Raw genomic sequence first — 16,870 nt, forward strand, 5'->3', positions numbered from 1 at the left:
AGGAGAGCCGCAATACACTCCTTCCTCAGCCCCTGCCTTTGCAGCTGCGCTGAACCCTACAGCTGTGCCCCCTGTGCCTGCTGCTCCTCACCTCAGCTGCTCATCTGCCTCCTGCTCTGCACGAAGCTTCTGCACATGCCCTTCCAGATGCTCTTCCCTTTGCTGCCTCAGGATGGGCACCTCTCGAAGCTACAGTCCACTCCTCCTCCTCACCCAGGCTCAGGTGGCATTTGTCACCTCCCTCCTCTAGCACTAAGGTGGATGCTCTGTGTGGTGACTGCTCTGTTCATTATCTTCCTACCAAGAAGCTGCATGTGTCATATCTCTATGTCAACCCCCGGGTGGCAAAGAGCCAGCCGCCCCTCAATTGGAACTAACAGCTTCCCTAGAGGACAGAAAGCCGGCCCTCACTGCCCTTCTGAGTTTCAGCCCAAAGCAGCCTCTCCTGAGACATGAGGGCAGCAAGAGCCACCGCTTTTCAACATGCTTAAGACAGTCACTTTGTACTCCTCTTGAAACCCTGGGCCCACAGATGGAAAAGTCCCTTCCACAAGCAAACAGCAGAGGCTGGTGGTCTCCTGTCCCGGACTGGGAGTCTTCATTGCCCTCTGGAGCAGGGCAGGAATGTCGCCGCCCTAGGGTCCTCTGCCCTACGGAGCCCAACAGAAGTTTCAGCCTTTCTTCTCTCATATTCCCAGAACCCAGGAATCACCTTCAAGCAGCTCACCAACTCGAAAGGGAACAGGAGGGACTGATTTAGAGAAGGCTTTGTGCCCCGAGAGAGCCAAGAGAGCAGAGCCCTGTTGAGCTGTGCATTTGGAGCGCCCGCTCGGGAGAAGGCCAGTCCTCACAGAGTCTGCCAGGCCCACAGGCTCTGCCCCAGCACCCACCCTGCCTGCCTCTGACATCACCTCCCACACCTGCTCCACTCCCCGCCTGCTGCGTTCTGGCCTCGAGGCACCCGTGCTGGCCCCTGCTTGTGGCAGGCACGTTTGCTGGGCCAGGGCCTCTGCACTGACTGTTCCCTTGCCTAGAACACCCTTCCCCGAGACACCACAAGACCCCTCCCTCATCTCCCTCAAATCTTTGCTAGGAAACTACCTTATTAGCGAGGCCAGCCCCTGCCCACCTTGCCTGAAAACATGCCCACCCTTGCCCCTCCTCTGCCGTTACTTCCAATCCAAGTCTACAGTTCTACCTTTCTGTAACTCACAGTGTTGCTCATTCACTTAGCGTATTCGTTGGTCAGCGCCTGCCTGCTTTCCTCTGCTAGACTGTCAGCTCTCAAGGGCCAGGTCCTTCATCTAACCTGTTCACTAACATTTTCCAAGAGCCAAGAACAGGGTCCGGTATTTAGCGGTGCTGATATGCATTTACTGAATAGATGAATACATGAATTGAGAGAAATTCTGAAAGACAATACTTTAAGTTTAAATCTTTTTTATTTTGAGACAGGGTCTCTTGCTCTGTTGCCCAGGCTGGAGTACAGCGGTGCCATCATGGCTGACTGTGGCCTTCACCTCCTGGGCTCAAGAAGTGCTCCCACCTCAGCCTCCCAAGTAGCTGGGACTTCAGGCATGTACCATCATGCCCAGCTGAGTTTGCTTTTTTCTTCTTCTTCTTTTTTTTTTTTTTTTTTTTTGTAGAGACAGGATCTCACCATGTTACCCAGGCTGGTCTCAAATCCCTGGGCTCAAGCAATCCTCCTGCCTCTGCCTTCCAAAGTGCTGTGATTACAGGTGTGAGCAACCATTCCGAGCTGGGCATATTTCTAGACTCATCTATTTCACAGCTTCCTGTAGGATTACAAGAGGCAATGTCTCATATATCGTGCACCACTTTGAAAGGAAACTGCTCTGTAAGGAATTGAGGGGAAGGAAGAGCCCCCAAGTGTCCCTGCTCTCTCTGGCCCACCCAGACCCTCCCAGCACCAATGGGTCTCAGAGTGCTTCACACAAAAGGCAGCACCACCAGGAAGACCAGCACAGTGCCATCTTTCCGTTTCAGCAGTGTTTCTTGATGTTCCTCATTACAAAACGATTCATTGTAGAAAACGAATGCAGGCTTACAGAAGACATTTGAAATCCTCCATTATCCTGCAGCCCAGAGATAACCACAGCTAATATTTGCATATACTCTTCCAGTCTTTTTTCCATGCATACATATGAATTAGATATTCGAATGAGAACTTTCCTAATGTACACAGGATTTGGTGTCCCAGTCTTATTTACTTAGCATTAAATCATTAGTATTTTTCTTTATGATCAAACAGTTTTTGAAAATATTATTTCTATGGCTACATACAATTCTGTGCTAACTCACTTATGTGACCACTTCATGTGGTTTGATGTTAGAGTTGAGGCTATTCCAACCAAGACTGCTCCTCCTCCTCCCCTTCCTCCTTCCTCTGGCCCACTCCCCTCTGAGTCCCATCACTGAGCACGCTCCTGCCCACAGGCACATGCCAGACAGAATGGTAGCCACAGGGCAAGACACCACCCTTGCCCTGGACAGGCTGCCTGTCCATTTGAGACATTCGACAGTTCCCCCATGAGAAAGCATCTGCACTCCCAGAAATAGAAGCCACAGGCCAGAGAGCCAGGAAGTGGAGGTAGGACAAAACATTTCCAGCTGGGGCTGAATGGCCAGTCCAAAAAGACCTTAGCGCATTCACCACGTGCCAGGGCCTCAGGCACAGCAGTGAGCAACGCGACGCTGTGGTCAGGGACAGCCAGCACCCAGAAGGATGCTGCATCCCCAAGTCTGGATCGAGGCTCCTGCCTGCCCTCCCGGAGCCCACTGCCTGGGAGGGAGAGAGACACTAATTAAATAACCTCACAAATAAACTTGGAATTATAACTAGCCCATGAAGAAGAGGTTGGGGGTGCTGTGAGCACCTGTAACCTAGGGTTCCCTTGGGAGGCGAAGCTGCAGCAGCCCATGGGGTGGAGCAGGTGCACAGAGGGACTGGAAGAGCACCTGTCTGGGGAGCAGAGGCCATGCAAAAGGCCCTAGAGACAGACAGAGGCCAATCAATCCCCTGCAGCCAAGCTAGCTCTTAATCCTCAGAGGACTGGGGGCGTTGAAGGCCTTTAAGCAGCAGCAGCTGAGATTGGATTTCCATTCTTAAGAGTTTCCGCTGGTTGTGGAGTAACTGGCTTGGGAGCCGCTGAGAGTGGGTAAAGGGGGATCGTTGAGAAGACTGCGTGCATGCTCGGATCCAGGTGGCAGGTCCCAGAACAGGGTAGGGCGAGCTGCTGGTGCCTTGCTAGGAACAGTGGCAGCGGGCAGGAAGACGGAAGGAGTGGAGAGATGTTTAGGAGCTGGAATCCGAAGGTCTGCATCAACGCTGTGACTCTCCAAAAGACGCTTGTTAATACACCTCTTAGCTTAGGACCGTTGCCCCATTAGCATGAGTAGGTCTGTGCTGGCAAGATGTCTCCTTAGACCGTGTCCCTTAGAGGACCTTCCAGTGAAGGTCGGAAAGAAAGGGAGTAGGTCAGGGCTGGATGCGGAGTTGCAGTGAAGGACACGGGCACCAGAGGGCAGCCCGAGGGTCTCGGGCACCTGCAGGAGCTAAGGCCCCAAAGACGGCCCGGCCAGCCGCGCACCTGCCTGGAGCCCTCGCCGGCCACTTTGCAGCGCCACCACTCAGCTTCGCGTCTGCTCCTGTAGACGGCGCCTGCACGCACGCCCTGGGCTGTCGTAAGAATGGCAGGTGGGAGCGCTTTGAAAGACGCTTCCAGCCCCGGGCATCTAGGAAAGGTGCCTGATGAGGTCTTGGGTAAGAGGCCCCCATCCAGTAACCCGCCTTGGGGCCTCCGGTGTCTGGCCTGGGCCCGTCATCTGCGTGTGTGACTGGTCCTGAAGACCTGCGGGCCGGCGGTTCGGGCTGCTGTCCTGCGTGTGCCTTCGGGTTTGCAGCTCTGGTCCTAATGGAGCAGGGACTGGGTCTTAGAACCCAATAACAGCTGGAGGTGGCTGATGCCGCGCACCCCCTCCCCCGGCGGGACACCCTGTGGTTAGTGGGGCAAACGCTTGGGTCTCTGCGTCTCGGTTTCCTCATCTGGCAGCCAGAGATGCCCACACCTACCTGCCCTGCTGGGTCGTCGGGGGTGTGGCCCACGGTGGGCGCTCGGGAGCAGTCGTGGCCGCGGGTCCTGTCAACTCCAGCCGTGTGTGGGTGGGCGAGGCCGTGGGCGTGGGGTTCCCCTGCCTCCTCCACGTGGACAAACTGCTGACAGTGGCGCAGCCACGTTGCCACGACTGGGGGAAACTGCCTTGGTTTCGGGTTTAATGAGAAAATGGATGTTTGGGTTTGGTTTCCTCTGGGGTTTGGCGAAGGCGTGTGCAGTTCGTCTCCACTCGCCGGGGCCGCTCTGGCAGGGGAACAGGCAGGGCGCTAGGACCCGGGGCGCGCTCGGACCCGGGGCGAGAAGCGAGGCCGGGACCGCGGTGAAAGGCTCGGGGCTGAGAGCTCGGCCGTCGCCAGGCAACGGCCCTGACGCAACGCGGGGAAAAAACGTCCCCTCTGAACGGAGCGAAAGGAGCGGCGCCGAGAATTCGCCGGAGCTGGGGAGGCGAGGCGGGAGCGCAGAGCTGGGGCCGGGCCGGAGCCGGGCAGCGCGGACCTGCGCAGGAGGAGGCGGCGGGGACCCCGGAGAGTCCCCAGCAGGGACCCTGGGCGCCCCGAAGGTGGGTTCGCGCCGGCGGCGGGGACTTTCCCAGGGGCTGGGAGGTGTGGCCGCGGCGGGCGGCGCGGGCTGGGCAGGGGCTGGGGCGTCGCGGGTCCCCGGCGGGAGCAGTGGCGCGGAGCAGCCCGATCCCCAGGCGCCCCGGAGGGGACGCGCGCCCACCACCCCCAGGAGAGGCCGGTCAGGCGCTCCCGCTCCTGCGGGCTCGCTGCCCTCCTCTGGGAGCCGGGCAGCCAGGGCCGGACTCATCTCCCAGCTCCCTGCTGGCCCTGTCCGGGCTCGGATTCTGGGTGGAGGGTCGGGGTCTGCCATCTGAGAGGGAGGGCCCCACGCAGCCTCTCCGGGTCCACTCCTAGGCGGCTGGTGACCTCCAAGCCCAGCCTGGCTCCTGTCTTCAGCCTTGGTGAGATGGAAGTTTCTGTCCTCACGAATTCAGTCCCTAACTCAGGAGAAGTGGCCCAGGGCACCTGGGCCCAAGGGTGCTCTAAGGACCCAAGCCAATGTGACCCGAGGGAAGGGCACAGCCCAGTGGGCCCCCGGGAATGAGTAGGTCAGCCGTGAAGCTGGGCACCCAGAGTCGCCGAGACACAGGACCACAGACCACAAGGGGTGGGGTGTCTTCTTCAGCTAAGTCAAGTTGGATGTATTGTTTTGCAAACCCCTTACTACCTGGTTTTTATTCCTAGTGGGGCTTGGAGGGAATTCTGAGGACTGGGACCTCCTGGGAAGATCTGGAAGGAGGATTGGCTCTTGGTTGGGGGCTCCTCATCATTGCTGGAGAATCCCAGATGAGGAGACCAGGTCCCCATCCACAGGGTTTTCCCCAAGGGACACGTGCTCCAAAGCAGCTTCCCATTGACAGGGAGACACAGTCCTGCCCCCTACTAAGCTCAGGATGGAGAGTGGAGAGCCTGTTTAAAGTCGGGAAAGCAGAGGTGCTGTGGCGCCTGTCGCCTGAGCTCCTCGGCAGGGTAGGAACTTCTGCTGCCTGGTTTGAAGGAGCTTGGAAAGCAGCCATGGGCTGTGCCTGGAGTGGATAAAGATGACAGCTCTTCTGTCTTGAGTGTATTTATGGATAGTGCATGACCTGGGAGCCCCTAGCATCCCTTGGTCACTCCATCCTCCCCATTGCCCTTCAAGGGGGCCCTATTATGCTTGTTTTGCCAATGGGACTCAGAAGTGGCTCCCACACCTGGTGAGAGAGCAGAGATAGTCAGCCCACGTGCCTGACTCCTGGGACAGTGCTCTCAAAGGAAGGCTGCTTTAGGAAGTCCGAGGCCCCTGAGGCCCAGAGAGAGGCAGAAACCACCCACACCCAGAAGAAATGAGAACTGTGCAGTGGGGCTCATCTCGTGACCTCAGAAGGTCCCCTGCCAGCTTGAGGAACCCTGTGGAGCTAGGAAAGCCATTTCTTCTATCAGGAGCTTGCAAGGCTGTGCCACCACCACTGCCTCAATTCTTCTCATCTGAAGCAGAAGAAAGGGTTGCTCCCCCACACCCTGTTCTCCTCCTTGCCTGCCCAGAGTCCCTAGACTCCCTGCGCACTTGCTCCTGTTCTTTTGGTCCTCCCAATTACATGCTTGGATTTCCACTTAATTGCCAGTCCCCGCCTTCCTGTCTACTAGCTTGGCCCCCCTCCAAGAGGGACTCTGGCAGGGAAATAAATTAAGGCCTTGCCTAACTATTTGCTGAGCGAGAGCCACAGAGCCCCAGGCCAATGAGGAAGAAACTACTTGCTAGGCTTCTCACACCCTGGCTGCCTGCGTTCTCTAGGCAAATCTTGCTCGCAGAAAACCCCCTTGGCCCTACAGGAGCTCCTGGAATTCCCAGACCCTTTGGGAGCTGTGCTATCCCAAGGGACTTGAGCTGCTTGCAAAGGCAGAAGATGAATAATAACTGAGCACTTTGCCCCTGGTTTCCAGACCAGGGTTCAGGGAGCATTCATGTGCCACTAACTAGAAATCCCTTAGGATTAGCCTGGTTGGCTCTCACTTTACAAATGCACCCCGAGACTTGGATTGTCATGTGGAGACAGAATGGAAAGGCACAGACTGAAACAGACCTTGAAGGGCTGAGGATGGGTTACAAGGCAGGGGGAGGTGGGGAGCAGGAAGGATGGGACAGGTGGGAACAGAGTTTAGAAGGGGCCTCAGGTGAGCCTCACTGGCTCTGCATTCGCCTGTAGAGTCTGAGCTGCCCCTTAGGGCCCTGTTGCCAGGATGAGTCGGGAAGTTTGCAGGTCTCAGCTTTTCCCTGGTTAGGTCCCTTGCCCTGTCCATTAAAAGCCAGCTCTCCCCCACCCTGACCCCCTACCACTTCCCTCTTGAGAAGTATTGGAGAGGAAGGACAAGCATGGAGAGAGAAGGCGAGCAGTGCAGTGAGAGGAGGTTGCTCCCACATCACCGCCTTTCCACCTGGGCACTGCCTGCCTGCTCAGCTCTGCAAAACAGCATCAAATCTCATCCATCAGTCACTCTCAAGAGAAGGACCGTGCTGAGCCATGGCCCCATCTCCCTGTGGGCACAGCCATCAAGGGGGCCTCTCTTCTCTAGCGTCAGGCTCCTCCCCACATCAGGGCCCTACCACGTGGCCTCACACACAGTAGCTCCCCCTGAGTTGTCATCTCTAGTAAGGGGTGGCCTTGCTCCCCCTTCCTTCACTGAGGAATTTCCAAAGGGTCCCTGGGCCCCCCCACCCCCATCAGTGTGATCCTCCTCCTCACCGGCCTTTGCAGAGACTTGCAGGGAGTGGGGGTTCCCCTTTTCCCCGCTGGGGGCAGAGACCAAGCCCCCATTTCTTCAGTGTGGCCGGAATTTCCTTCCAGGGCCTCTCAATCGAAAGGTGGAAGCTGGCAGTGCACGCCCAAGTGCTCCCTTGCAGGGCTTGTCCCTTGGGACCTAGAGGGACAGGCCCAGGGCAGAGCCCATTTCCCAGGTCGAGTGGCAGGTCCGGAAAGAGCCTAAACAGTGACCTACACACTGGCTGCAGCTCCAGGGCTTCCCAAAGGCTGGGCAGCATTTCCTCATTCCAGGAAGCCAGCCGAGCCTCAGCGAGCCGGGTGGGCACAGCAGCCCTGAGCAGCTAAGGACCCTAAGCGTGCGCTGGGTAGTGGCCACCCAGGAAGGTTCTGGATGAAGGTTCTTGCCTTAGGGACCCAGTCCCCACTGTCCACCATCAAGTTGAAAGTATTACTACCTCCCTCATCCTGTGATCCTCTCCACACACTTTGCCCTGGAAGTCCCATGCCAGGCGTGAACTGACTAAGTCCCTTGGGTCACACAGGCACCTCCCAGGTTTAACCAAAAACCTGCGGCAGCTGCTGTGTTTGTGTGATAGCAGCCACAGGAAACTCGGAGGAAGGTGAAGACAGCCTCATTATCAAGTTTGAATGAAAGCAGCCTCAGAGTAAATTCTGCCACACGGGTACACATTTTTGGACAAATATTTACTGTATATAGGCCCAGTGGAGTCTGTACAGGCTGTCCTGTGGCCTCAGGGACGCCCAGCAATCTGCTCTCTCCTGCCCTGACCACACCTCCCTGGAGCTCTCATGGATTCTTTCACCTGCTCTTTCCTGAGTCAAGAGGGTCTCTGAATCCATTTAGCCAACCCACATATCTTGAATACCTCTGTCTTCACCAATGAGAACACATTTCTAATGTTTACCTTGCTAATCATCAAATGCCCATTGCTGACCAGAGATAAAGACGCTGAAGGGCCTGCCCCTGCGGTCTCTGGAGCAGACACTTTCTGCTTCGAGGTGTGGAAGCGAGTGGGGTAGGGGTGGGTGTTACTGATTTGAATACACCCAGGTTGCAGCTGGCACAATGAGACCACACAGAACATCCCACTATCTCTGCAAGGGAGTTTAGGATCCAAATGCACCACCCTACCAAGGAAGGAGGAGGCGAAGGCCGTGTCCTCAGGGAGCATGCAGTCTGGCGGGGTTGCTGATGAGTCAGTACGGCGTGTGCAGTAGGGTCCTGAGTCCCGAGCCGACAGTCAAGTGCTGTTCTGCATGCTCCAGTTAACTTCTGCCGTGCAGCAGCCATTTGTCAACCTGATGGACCAAAGAGAGTGACAGCCAAGCACGGTCAAGGGCAGGAGGTGACAATCCTATTAGAGGTATAACTAAAAATTCATGTAAACTTGATCTCATTTGGTCCTTCCAAGACTGTGAGGTAGGATCCATTATAATCCTGTTTCATGGATGAGGAACCGAGGCCTAGGAGAGCTGAACCTATTGATCAAGGTCATAGAACTAGTAAGCGGCACAGCTGGCTGTCAACCCACCCACATCCTCCTACATCCGGCTCTGCCCTGTTGCTAACTTGCTCCATCTCTTTCTCCTGCTCCCGATTCCTTTCCTCTGCGAGGTGTGAACCCGGGCGGCTTCAGCAGCCCAGTGCCTCCAGCATACGTTGACACGGCAGGGAAGCAAGGTCACACATTCCATTTTCTGACCTGCCTGTGGGCACTCAGGCCACGTGTCCCCACGAAGCCCCAGTGCAGGCACAGCGCTGCTCCTGCAGCCAGTTACAGGCCTCACTGGGCACTGCCAGCCAGGCTGGGAGGTCACACTAGGACCCCACTGCGTCCAAACTCCAGGAAACCCCAAGGACTCTTCTAGCCCCTAGGAGGTCAGCACCCCCAGCCCAAAGGTGGAGGTGCCCAGTTTGCATGAGCTCGGGGAACACCATGAAAGGCCCTAGGATGTCTTTTTGAAACCATGGGCTTTGGAACTTGTGCTGTGGAGTAAAATAGAAAGCAGATCATCTGGACAAATCCCCACTTGAGCTGGAGTTTGTTGATTCTGCCTATTTTCAAGTTGGAGCCAATTATCCTGTGGATTCAAATAGTCCTAGATCTGCCTTGTGTGGAGGCTGAGGTCAATGCCAACTGGTTAGGAGCCACTCTGGTGGACTGGAGCTACGGGGGAGGGACCACATCCCAGTGTCCTTAGCTGTGCCTTGGTCTCCGAGTTTCAGCTGGCTGGGAAGCGTTTGCTGTTTGTACAGTCAGGACCCCAGCCTGCACTGCATTCTGCTTTTATCTCTGCTGATTGCTTTAAAGGCCACTCTGTGTCTACTTTCTGCTCTGTAATCCCCACTGCCACCATGGCCTTTGGCCAGAAAAGCCCTGGGTCTCATGTGGCGGCTGCGGGGGTGGTAGCAGGCTGCCTTCGCCCTTCTGGGCATCCCTGCCTTGTCGAGCATTTCCCCAGAGGAGAACCACTTCCTTCTCTGCTTTTCCCATGGCAATTTTCCCTCTCCCCATCTCCTCCAAAATCAAATTCTCAGATTCTCAGGCACCTCTCCGCACCTGCCAAGACTGCCTTTTCCCAGAGCCCTGCAGCCTTGGAAGGAACACACAGCGACCGGGTGTCCCAAGAGCCCCTCTCCCTACAGTGGCCCTGGGCTTTCTCCTCTCTTTTCAGGGAGGCCATAAATTAGAACTATAGCTCCTAGGGCTCTTTCTGACCAACAGGGAAGGAGTCTTTCTTGGGGATTTTCCCGGCAGCCTCTTTCACTGGGCTAAATGGGAAGGAAGGTTTCCACGCTCCCAGCCTGCAGGCAGGAGGACTGCACATCAGCTCCAAGCAGCCTGAGCCCATCAATTATTCAGCTCAGACCCAGCACTTTGAATTTCTAAAGGTCTTAAGTATTTTTTTTGAGACGGAATCTTGCTCTTGTCGCCCAAGTTGGAGTGCAGTGGTACTATCTTGGCTCATTGCAACGTCTGCCTCCCGGGTTCAAGCAATTCTCCTGCCTCAGCCTCCTGAGTAGCTGGGATTTCAGGCACCTGTCACTACACCTGACTAATTTTTGTATTTTCAGTAGAGCCAGGTTTCACCATCTTGGCCAGGCTGGTCTCCAGCTCCTGACTTCAGGTGACCCGCCCGCCTCAGCCTCCCAAAGTGCTGAAATTATAGGCATGAGCCACCACACCCAACTCGGTCTTAAGTATTTTTATAGATTCTTTCCTCATAATGTCCCAGCAAGACAAGCAAGTTTCTCTGTTTCCTAGATTGTATATGCAAGGCTCAATTTGGAGTGCAAAGACTTGGGTGCAAACCCGGCCGGCCCCACTCATGGAGCTGTGGGACCCGAGGCAGGCCTTTCGATGGCTCTGCTGTGCAGTTCTCTGCAGTATAATTCTTAGGAAGGACTCCCTGGCCCAGGCCACTGTGTGTGGGGAGGGGTGGGAATTAGTAAATGCAGGGTGATTTAAAAATGTGTGTGGTTGCTCTTCCTGCACCAGGGGTGGAACGGAAGTTTCAATCCTGAGCTGAAGTGCAACCATTAACACAGGGCACTGCAAACTGGGCTTTGCTGGGAGGCAGTCCCCGGGAAAACGTGGGCGAGTGGGCTCCTCTCCTCCCTGGCCCCATGGGGGTGGCTCCATGACATGGTGGTCCTTTGCCGGCTGCTGTGGGCTGAGGCTCTGCATGTTTCAGGATGGAAGGGGGTGCAGAGGTCACCCAAACCGATGGCTCAGGGTGGGACAGGACCCCGGGAGCTGACTCCCAGGCTGGGAACTCTTTTCTCTTCCACACCAGGCTGGGTCTGTCCAAAATGTTTCTCCCACTCCCATCAGTAATGCTGGGACCCCAAGTGGGTGACAGCCAGGGCTGCCCAAAGCCAGAGCATTCAGGCAATCTAGGGGTGCAGCCCACTAGGGTGCCTGCCTCTCCCAGAGACCTGTACTGCGTCTCATGCCATGTACCCATCCTCTCACACTGGTGGCCCCAGGAAGAGCATCACAGCTGTCCCTGAGACTGGCCCAGGAGCCACCCCCATCAACCAAAACAAACAGACAAATAAATGAGTCCCTGGTCGGGTGCAGTGGCTCACGCCTGTGATCCCAGAACTTTGGGAAGCTGAGGTGGGCAAATCATCTGAGGTCAGGAGTTTGAGACCAGCCTAGACAACAGGACGAAACACTGTCTCTACTAAAAATACAAAAATTAGCCTGGTATGGTGGCAGGCCCCTGTAGTCCTAGCTACTCAGGAGGCTGAGGCAGGAGAATCGCTTGAACCTAGGAGGCAGAGGTTGCAGTGCGCCAAGATCACGCCACTGCACTCCAGCCTGGGTGATGAGCAAAACTCTGTCTCAAAAAAAAAAGGAAAGGAAAATAAATGAGTCCCTGTTCCAGTTGAATTTCAAGAAGTTCTGTGACTTGTCCAGGGTCACAGGTTGTTAATGGCACAACTTCCCTTAGGCTGAGATCCCCTCGCTGCCCATTCCTTCAGAAGACTAGGACCCCAGACCCAGAAAGGGGCCGTCCCGCCACAGCAGCCGCTCACAGGGCACCTGCACACGCAGCACCCACGTGCCACGCACTGCAGACTGAGGCACTCGGTCTCTTCTTCCTTTCCTGCCCAGATCCACTCATTTCCTTAACCCACACCCACCCGCTTCTGTAACCCAGCCCCACCCACACCCAGAGCACACACCCAAGAGAGCCACCAGCCCACACCAACCACCCCCTTCACTCACACTCACATTCACACACTCATCAGAGCAACCACCCCCCACACTCACAGTCACACACAGCAAGGCAACAACCCCACCACACTCTTTCTCTCTGTCACACACACATACACACATGCACACATCCCAGCAACCCATCCCTGCCATGCAAGGCACTGGGCCAGGGTTAGGTCTCGGCAGATGTCATCTCCACTTCAGGGCTCTGGACATCAGCTCTGACCAAGACCTGGAATGCAGATGAGGCAGGAAAGGCAAAAGATGAGCGCCAGAGCCAGACAGCAGGGTCCCTCCTGCTCGGTTGCCATGGCAACCCCGGAGGAAGAGGACACCGCTAGGGCAGCCCGGCTCCTGGCAGCAGCTCTGTGGGGCCCAGGGATGTGTCCTCATCCCCTCAGCCTGGTCCTGCCTGGTTTTCTGGGTGAGATAGGTGTTGGGTTTCTGGTTAAACCCAGGCAGAAAAGCCTGCACACTCCAGGCCTACCTCCCTAGGCCAACTGTGGACCCATGTCCTAGACCTCCTGACCTTTCAACAACCCAGAAAAAAGGGATTTGCCACTTTAGAAAACAAAAGGAAAAGATGCAGGCGTGAGCTCTGCCCCACTCCTGCCTGAATTTTCCTTGCATGAAACCCCTTAGAGCCTCTGCACTCCCTCAGCCGTGGGGTTAGCCCCACTGTTCTCTGGCCTCTGAAGCCACCCCAGGTCCCAGCCCATTGCCCCTGCCTTTCTCTCCAGTAGAAATCAGGGTGGTGCCCTCTGCTGATGGGCCTGGCCTGGCTAAAACCACAGCATCAGGGCAACGTAGAGTGGGGATGTCCCTTCCTGCCACCCTGTACCCAGCAGGTGTTAACTGAGGGGTCAGGAGATGCTGTCCTTGAGTGAAGCTATGACTCTGATGTGGAGTTTAGGGCTTGGTGGCACAAACAGCAGGCTCAGCAGAGGAAACAGAGTGCTTTGCACACATACGTGGGCCTCTGCCCAACAGCTAGGCCCACCCTGACTTTGGCAGTAGAGCCATAAACAAAGCAGATGGTGTTGGGGCAAGACGGCAAGACCTGCACTGCACACGACCTGCCCTGCTGAGGGTCCTGCAGGCCCCTAAGTCACGGGGTAGCTCATTCCTCCTTCCAGAAATGTCTGGGGGAACCCAGTTATACCTGCAGATGGAAAGCTTTCCACATGGGTGAGAGCCAGTCCTGTCCACATAGTAGGTCCTAGAAGACGGTACAGCAACCCCAAGGAGTATGAGCAATAGGCTCCGGCCTGTCACTGGAGAGCTCCGGTCCTTACGCTGGTCACGTAGGCTGCCACCTCTGCTTGCTGAACAATAGGATGAGAAGACTCAGCCTTCCTTGCAGTGTAGATGTGCTCCCGTGTAGACGTGCTCCCCTGTAGACGTGCTGTCATGTAGACATGCTCCAGTGTCGACGTGCTTCAGTGTAGACGTGCTCCCGTGTAGATGCGCCCCAGTGTAGACATGCTCCCGTGTAGATGTGCTACAGTGTAGACGTGCTTCCGTATAGATGTTCTCCAGTGTAGATGTGCTCCCGTGTAGATGTGCCTCAATGTAGATGTGCTCTAGTGTAGACGTGCTCCAGTGTAGACATGCTCCCATGTAGATGTTCTCCAGTGTAGACATGCTCCAGTGTAGATGTGCTCCTGTGTAGACGTGCTCCAGTGTAGACATGCTCCAGTGTAGACGTGCTCCCGTGTAGACGTGCTCCGGTGTAGATGTGCTCCTACGTAGACGTGCCCCAGTGTAGACATGCCCCAGTGTAGACGTGCTCCCATGGAGATGTGCTCCCATGTAGACGTGCCCCAGTGTAGACCTGCTCCAGTGTAGACATGCTCCCATGGAGATGTGCCACAGTGTAGACGTTCCCCAGTGTAGACGTGCTCCAGTGTAGACATGTCCCTGTGTAGATGTGCTTCCATGTAGATGTGTCCCAGTGTAGACGTGCTCCAGTGTAGACATGCCCCTGTGTAGGTGTGCTCCAGAAACTCAGTGAAGGTGGTTCTGCTGAGGATGGCCAGCATCACAGGACAGCACAGAACCAACACAGAGCTGGCCGTCTTCCGGACAACTTGATTCCCAGAGGACTCTTGCTTAGTTCTATTTGAGTAGACTGTGGAGAGGGTCACGGAGCCTGTGACCTGGTCTTGGTCCCCAGCTCAGCCTTCCTGGCTCCTGCCACAGCTCTCCCCTCCACCTCCACAGGGAGCTATGCCCCTGCTAGTTTCAGTCCTTGCCCTGCCAGGTACGGTCTGAGTGCCGTTGGGCCTGAGACTTATCATTTCTGTGCCTTGGTTTCATCTGTATCATGGGGCAGAGTGCATACTTCACAACATTCTCATGCAAATAAGTGAGGTGCTATCTTCTTATAGTGCCTGGCATATTGAGTGTTTGATATATATTAGCAGCTTGGCACATGCCTGCAGTCCCAGCTACTCAGGAGGCTGAGGCAGGAGATCACTTGACCCCAGGAGTCTGAGGCTGCAGTGAGCTATGATTGTGCCACTTGCACTCCAGCCTGGGTGACAGCGAGACCTCATCTCAATAACAGTTATTTGGTAGGAAAGTTATTAAGAAGGGGTAGGATCCGAGTTGCATTTTAGAAGGATAACTGGCAGTAAGGCAGAGAAGAAGCCTGGAGGAGGGAGCTCTGTGGAGAAGGGAACAGTGTCCACATCCCCAGGCTCAGGCTGAGGGGTCAGGAGCACGCGGCTGTGATGAAGGGGACAGAGGGTGGAGATCGCCCCAGCTCTCCCGTGGTCTGTGTTCCCAGAACCCACCAGCCTCCGAGGCCTCCGATTTCTCCTGTGTGAAGTCGAAGGACACGAAGGCTGGATGCGTGTGCAGCTCGGTGAACTCTTTAAGGTGACTCACCATTGCTCTGCCCGTGCTGACGCTGGGGAACATGTCTGCAAACGCCCCCGGCATTTGTAGGTGCTAAATAAAGCACCCCTTTTCCTGGGCCAGGATCTCAGGCCATCACGTCTGTTCATGGGAGTTTGGGCTTCAATTTCATGAGAAAAGCTCTCCATTTTCTCACCTGTAAAATGGGGATTTTAATAGAGTTAGCGCAGAAACAGACCTGAGGCAACCTTGAGGGGTGGAGGCTGGTGATGAGAAGGGAAGCAGCTGCAGGTGGAGGAAGCGGCAGCCTGCAGGAGGCAGACACAGCAGCGGGCTCACCTCTGGGCAGCCGCCTCTGCTCTGCGTGCCTCTGCTCATCCCCTTCTCACAGTCCTGAGACAGCCTGGCCACTCCCAAAAGAGCACAGCTCGCCAGGCTCAGTGGCACTTCAGTTGTTTGCCCCGATGTCCTGCTGTAGCCCAGTTGGGCTGGTCCCATGACCTACCGTGTATCCATTTAGCACACGGAACCGTGGGTGCTGTTTCTGCCAGAGGAGCAGAGCAAGGGTTAATTCACTCCTATGGGAAATTGTCATTCTGTCCTCATCAAGCATAGCCTGTCAGGGATTGCAGGTTAGGAGACAAATCAACTCTGAATGTGGACAGACCCAGCAGGATTTCATTAGCAGGACAGTGACCATTCACCCTGTGGTTCTCAATGGGAGGTCGCATCACCCCCCCCCCCGCCCCCCACCAAGGGACAAGTGGAATGGTGGGGGAGGGGCCTTTTGGGTTGTCATGACATTTGATGACACTGCTTTGTTCTCTGTTATATATTTTCCTCCCCGAATGAGTTGTGCTTCCTGCCTCCTTTCAGTTAGGGCTCTCGGTTGTGAGCAAAAGAAGTGATATTATTGTAAGGCTGTCAGGCGCCCACAGAATCAGCAGGAGGTGAAGACCAGAAGACAGGCAGAACCAGGGCAGATCCAGAAGGCAGAGCCAGGAAGTCCCAGGCCAGCCCTTCAGCAGAGACAGTTTGGCTAAGAGGACGCCACTGCCCCTGCACTCATATCTGCCTCCAGGGCTGGTTCACAGATGCGCCCTAACCCTCCCTTCCTCTGCACCTCACACGCACCACATTCAGAGTCCTGGTCACCAGGGCATGAACCAGGGAAGAGGACGACGTGTCCTCTGGTTGCAGAGAAGGCTGCACGACCTCTCTGCTATTCTGCAAAAAAGAGGGAGCTCCCTCCACACAGGAAAAAAGGGGGGTTGCACGTGGCAATCAGTCCGACAAAAGACGAGCATTAGCAAGCACCCACTGTACTCTTTCATATTTCTTCTCCACTGCTTGCTTGTGAGGGTCAGATACGAAGGTCCGAAACCCCACTCAAAGTAGTAGGGGAATTCTGCTGTGTAATCCGGGCAGGGTGGGTGGCTTCCCACAGGCCCCACCTGCGGACCCCCAGCTCCCCCCCGCTGGGCTCTGATGGTCAGGCTGCCACACTCATGCTTGGCTTTGCTTGCCCGGTGGACCCTTTTCCCATATGTGGTAAGCATGGTGGCCCCAGTGGCCCCAGCCAGCTCAGAGCAAGGCTGGCCTCTGGGTGGTTCTGGCACCAAAACCTCACCCTGTGTCTCCCCACAACCCAGGAGAAAGGGAACCCCAGGGATGGGCTCCCGTGGGATGAGGGATGAATTTCCAGAAGAGGGGGGAAGACTGCTGGATAAAAATGGCCTCGTCCTGCACTGTACCCCAAAAAGGACCTCATGCTTGGTCACACCAGGCTGTCCCCCCCAACTCCAGCACACAGTCTTGGGATTTGG

General features: G+C 55.9%; 2 protein-coding genes across 9 annotated transcripts in view; one reads left to right on the forward strand and one right to left on the reverse strand.

Annotated features, from left to right (window-relative positions):
• Positions 1-1,423: 1,423 nt before the first annotated feature.
• LOC118146726 (uncharacterized) overlaps positions 1,424-16,870 on the reverse strand; it is a 52,693-nt gene continuing 37,246 nt past the window's right edge. For 2 of the 7 annotated variants that reach the window (XM_078347083.1, XM_078347084.1), the window contains exons 3-5: positions 13,345-15,240; positions 4,094-8,754; positions 1,424-3,932 (exon numbers count right to left, since the gene is read on the reverse strand). In XM_078347083.1, the coding sequence (XP_078203209.1) occupies positions 13,530-14,162 (633 nt within the window). In that variant the 5' untranslated portion in view covers positions 14,163-15,240 and the 3' untranslated portion in view covers positions 1,424-3,932; positions 4,094-8,754; positions 13,345-13,529. The remainder of the gene's footprint in view (positions 3,933-4,093; positions 8,755-13,344; positions 15,241-16,870) is intronic. The other 5 variants (XM_078347088.1, XM_078347087.1, XM_078347085.1 and 2 more) reach the window with 5 other exon arrangements.
• The window catches only part of FAM167A (family with sequence similarity 167 member A), a 41,340-nt gene continuing 28,075 nt past the window's right edge, over positions 3,606-16,870 (forward strand). The window contains exon 1 of one of the 2 annotated variants that reach the window (XM_035269860.3): positions 3,606-4,695. In XM_035269860.3, coding sequence (XP_035125751.2) covers positions 4,297-4,695 — 399 coding nt within the window. In that variant the 5' untranslated portion in view covers positions 3,606-4,296. The remainder of the gene's footprint in view (positions 4,696-16,870) is intronic. The other variant, XM_002756788.8, reaches the window with a different exon arrangement.

This window comes from Callithrix jacchus, chromosome 13, assembly GCF_049354715.1.
Source record: "Callithrix jacchus isolate 240 chromosome 13, calJac240_pri, whole genome shotgun sequence".
Classification (NCBI taxonomy): Eukaryota; Metazoa; Chordata; class Mammalia; order Primates; family Cebidae; genus Callithrix; species Callithrix jacchus.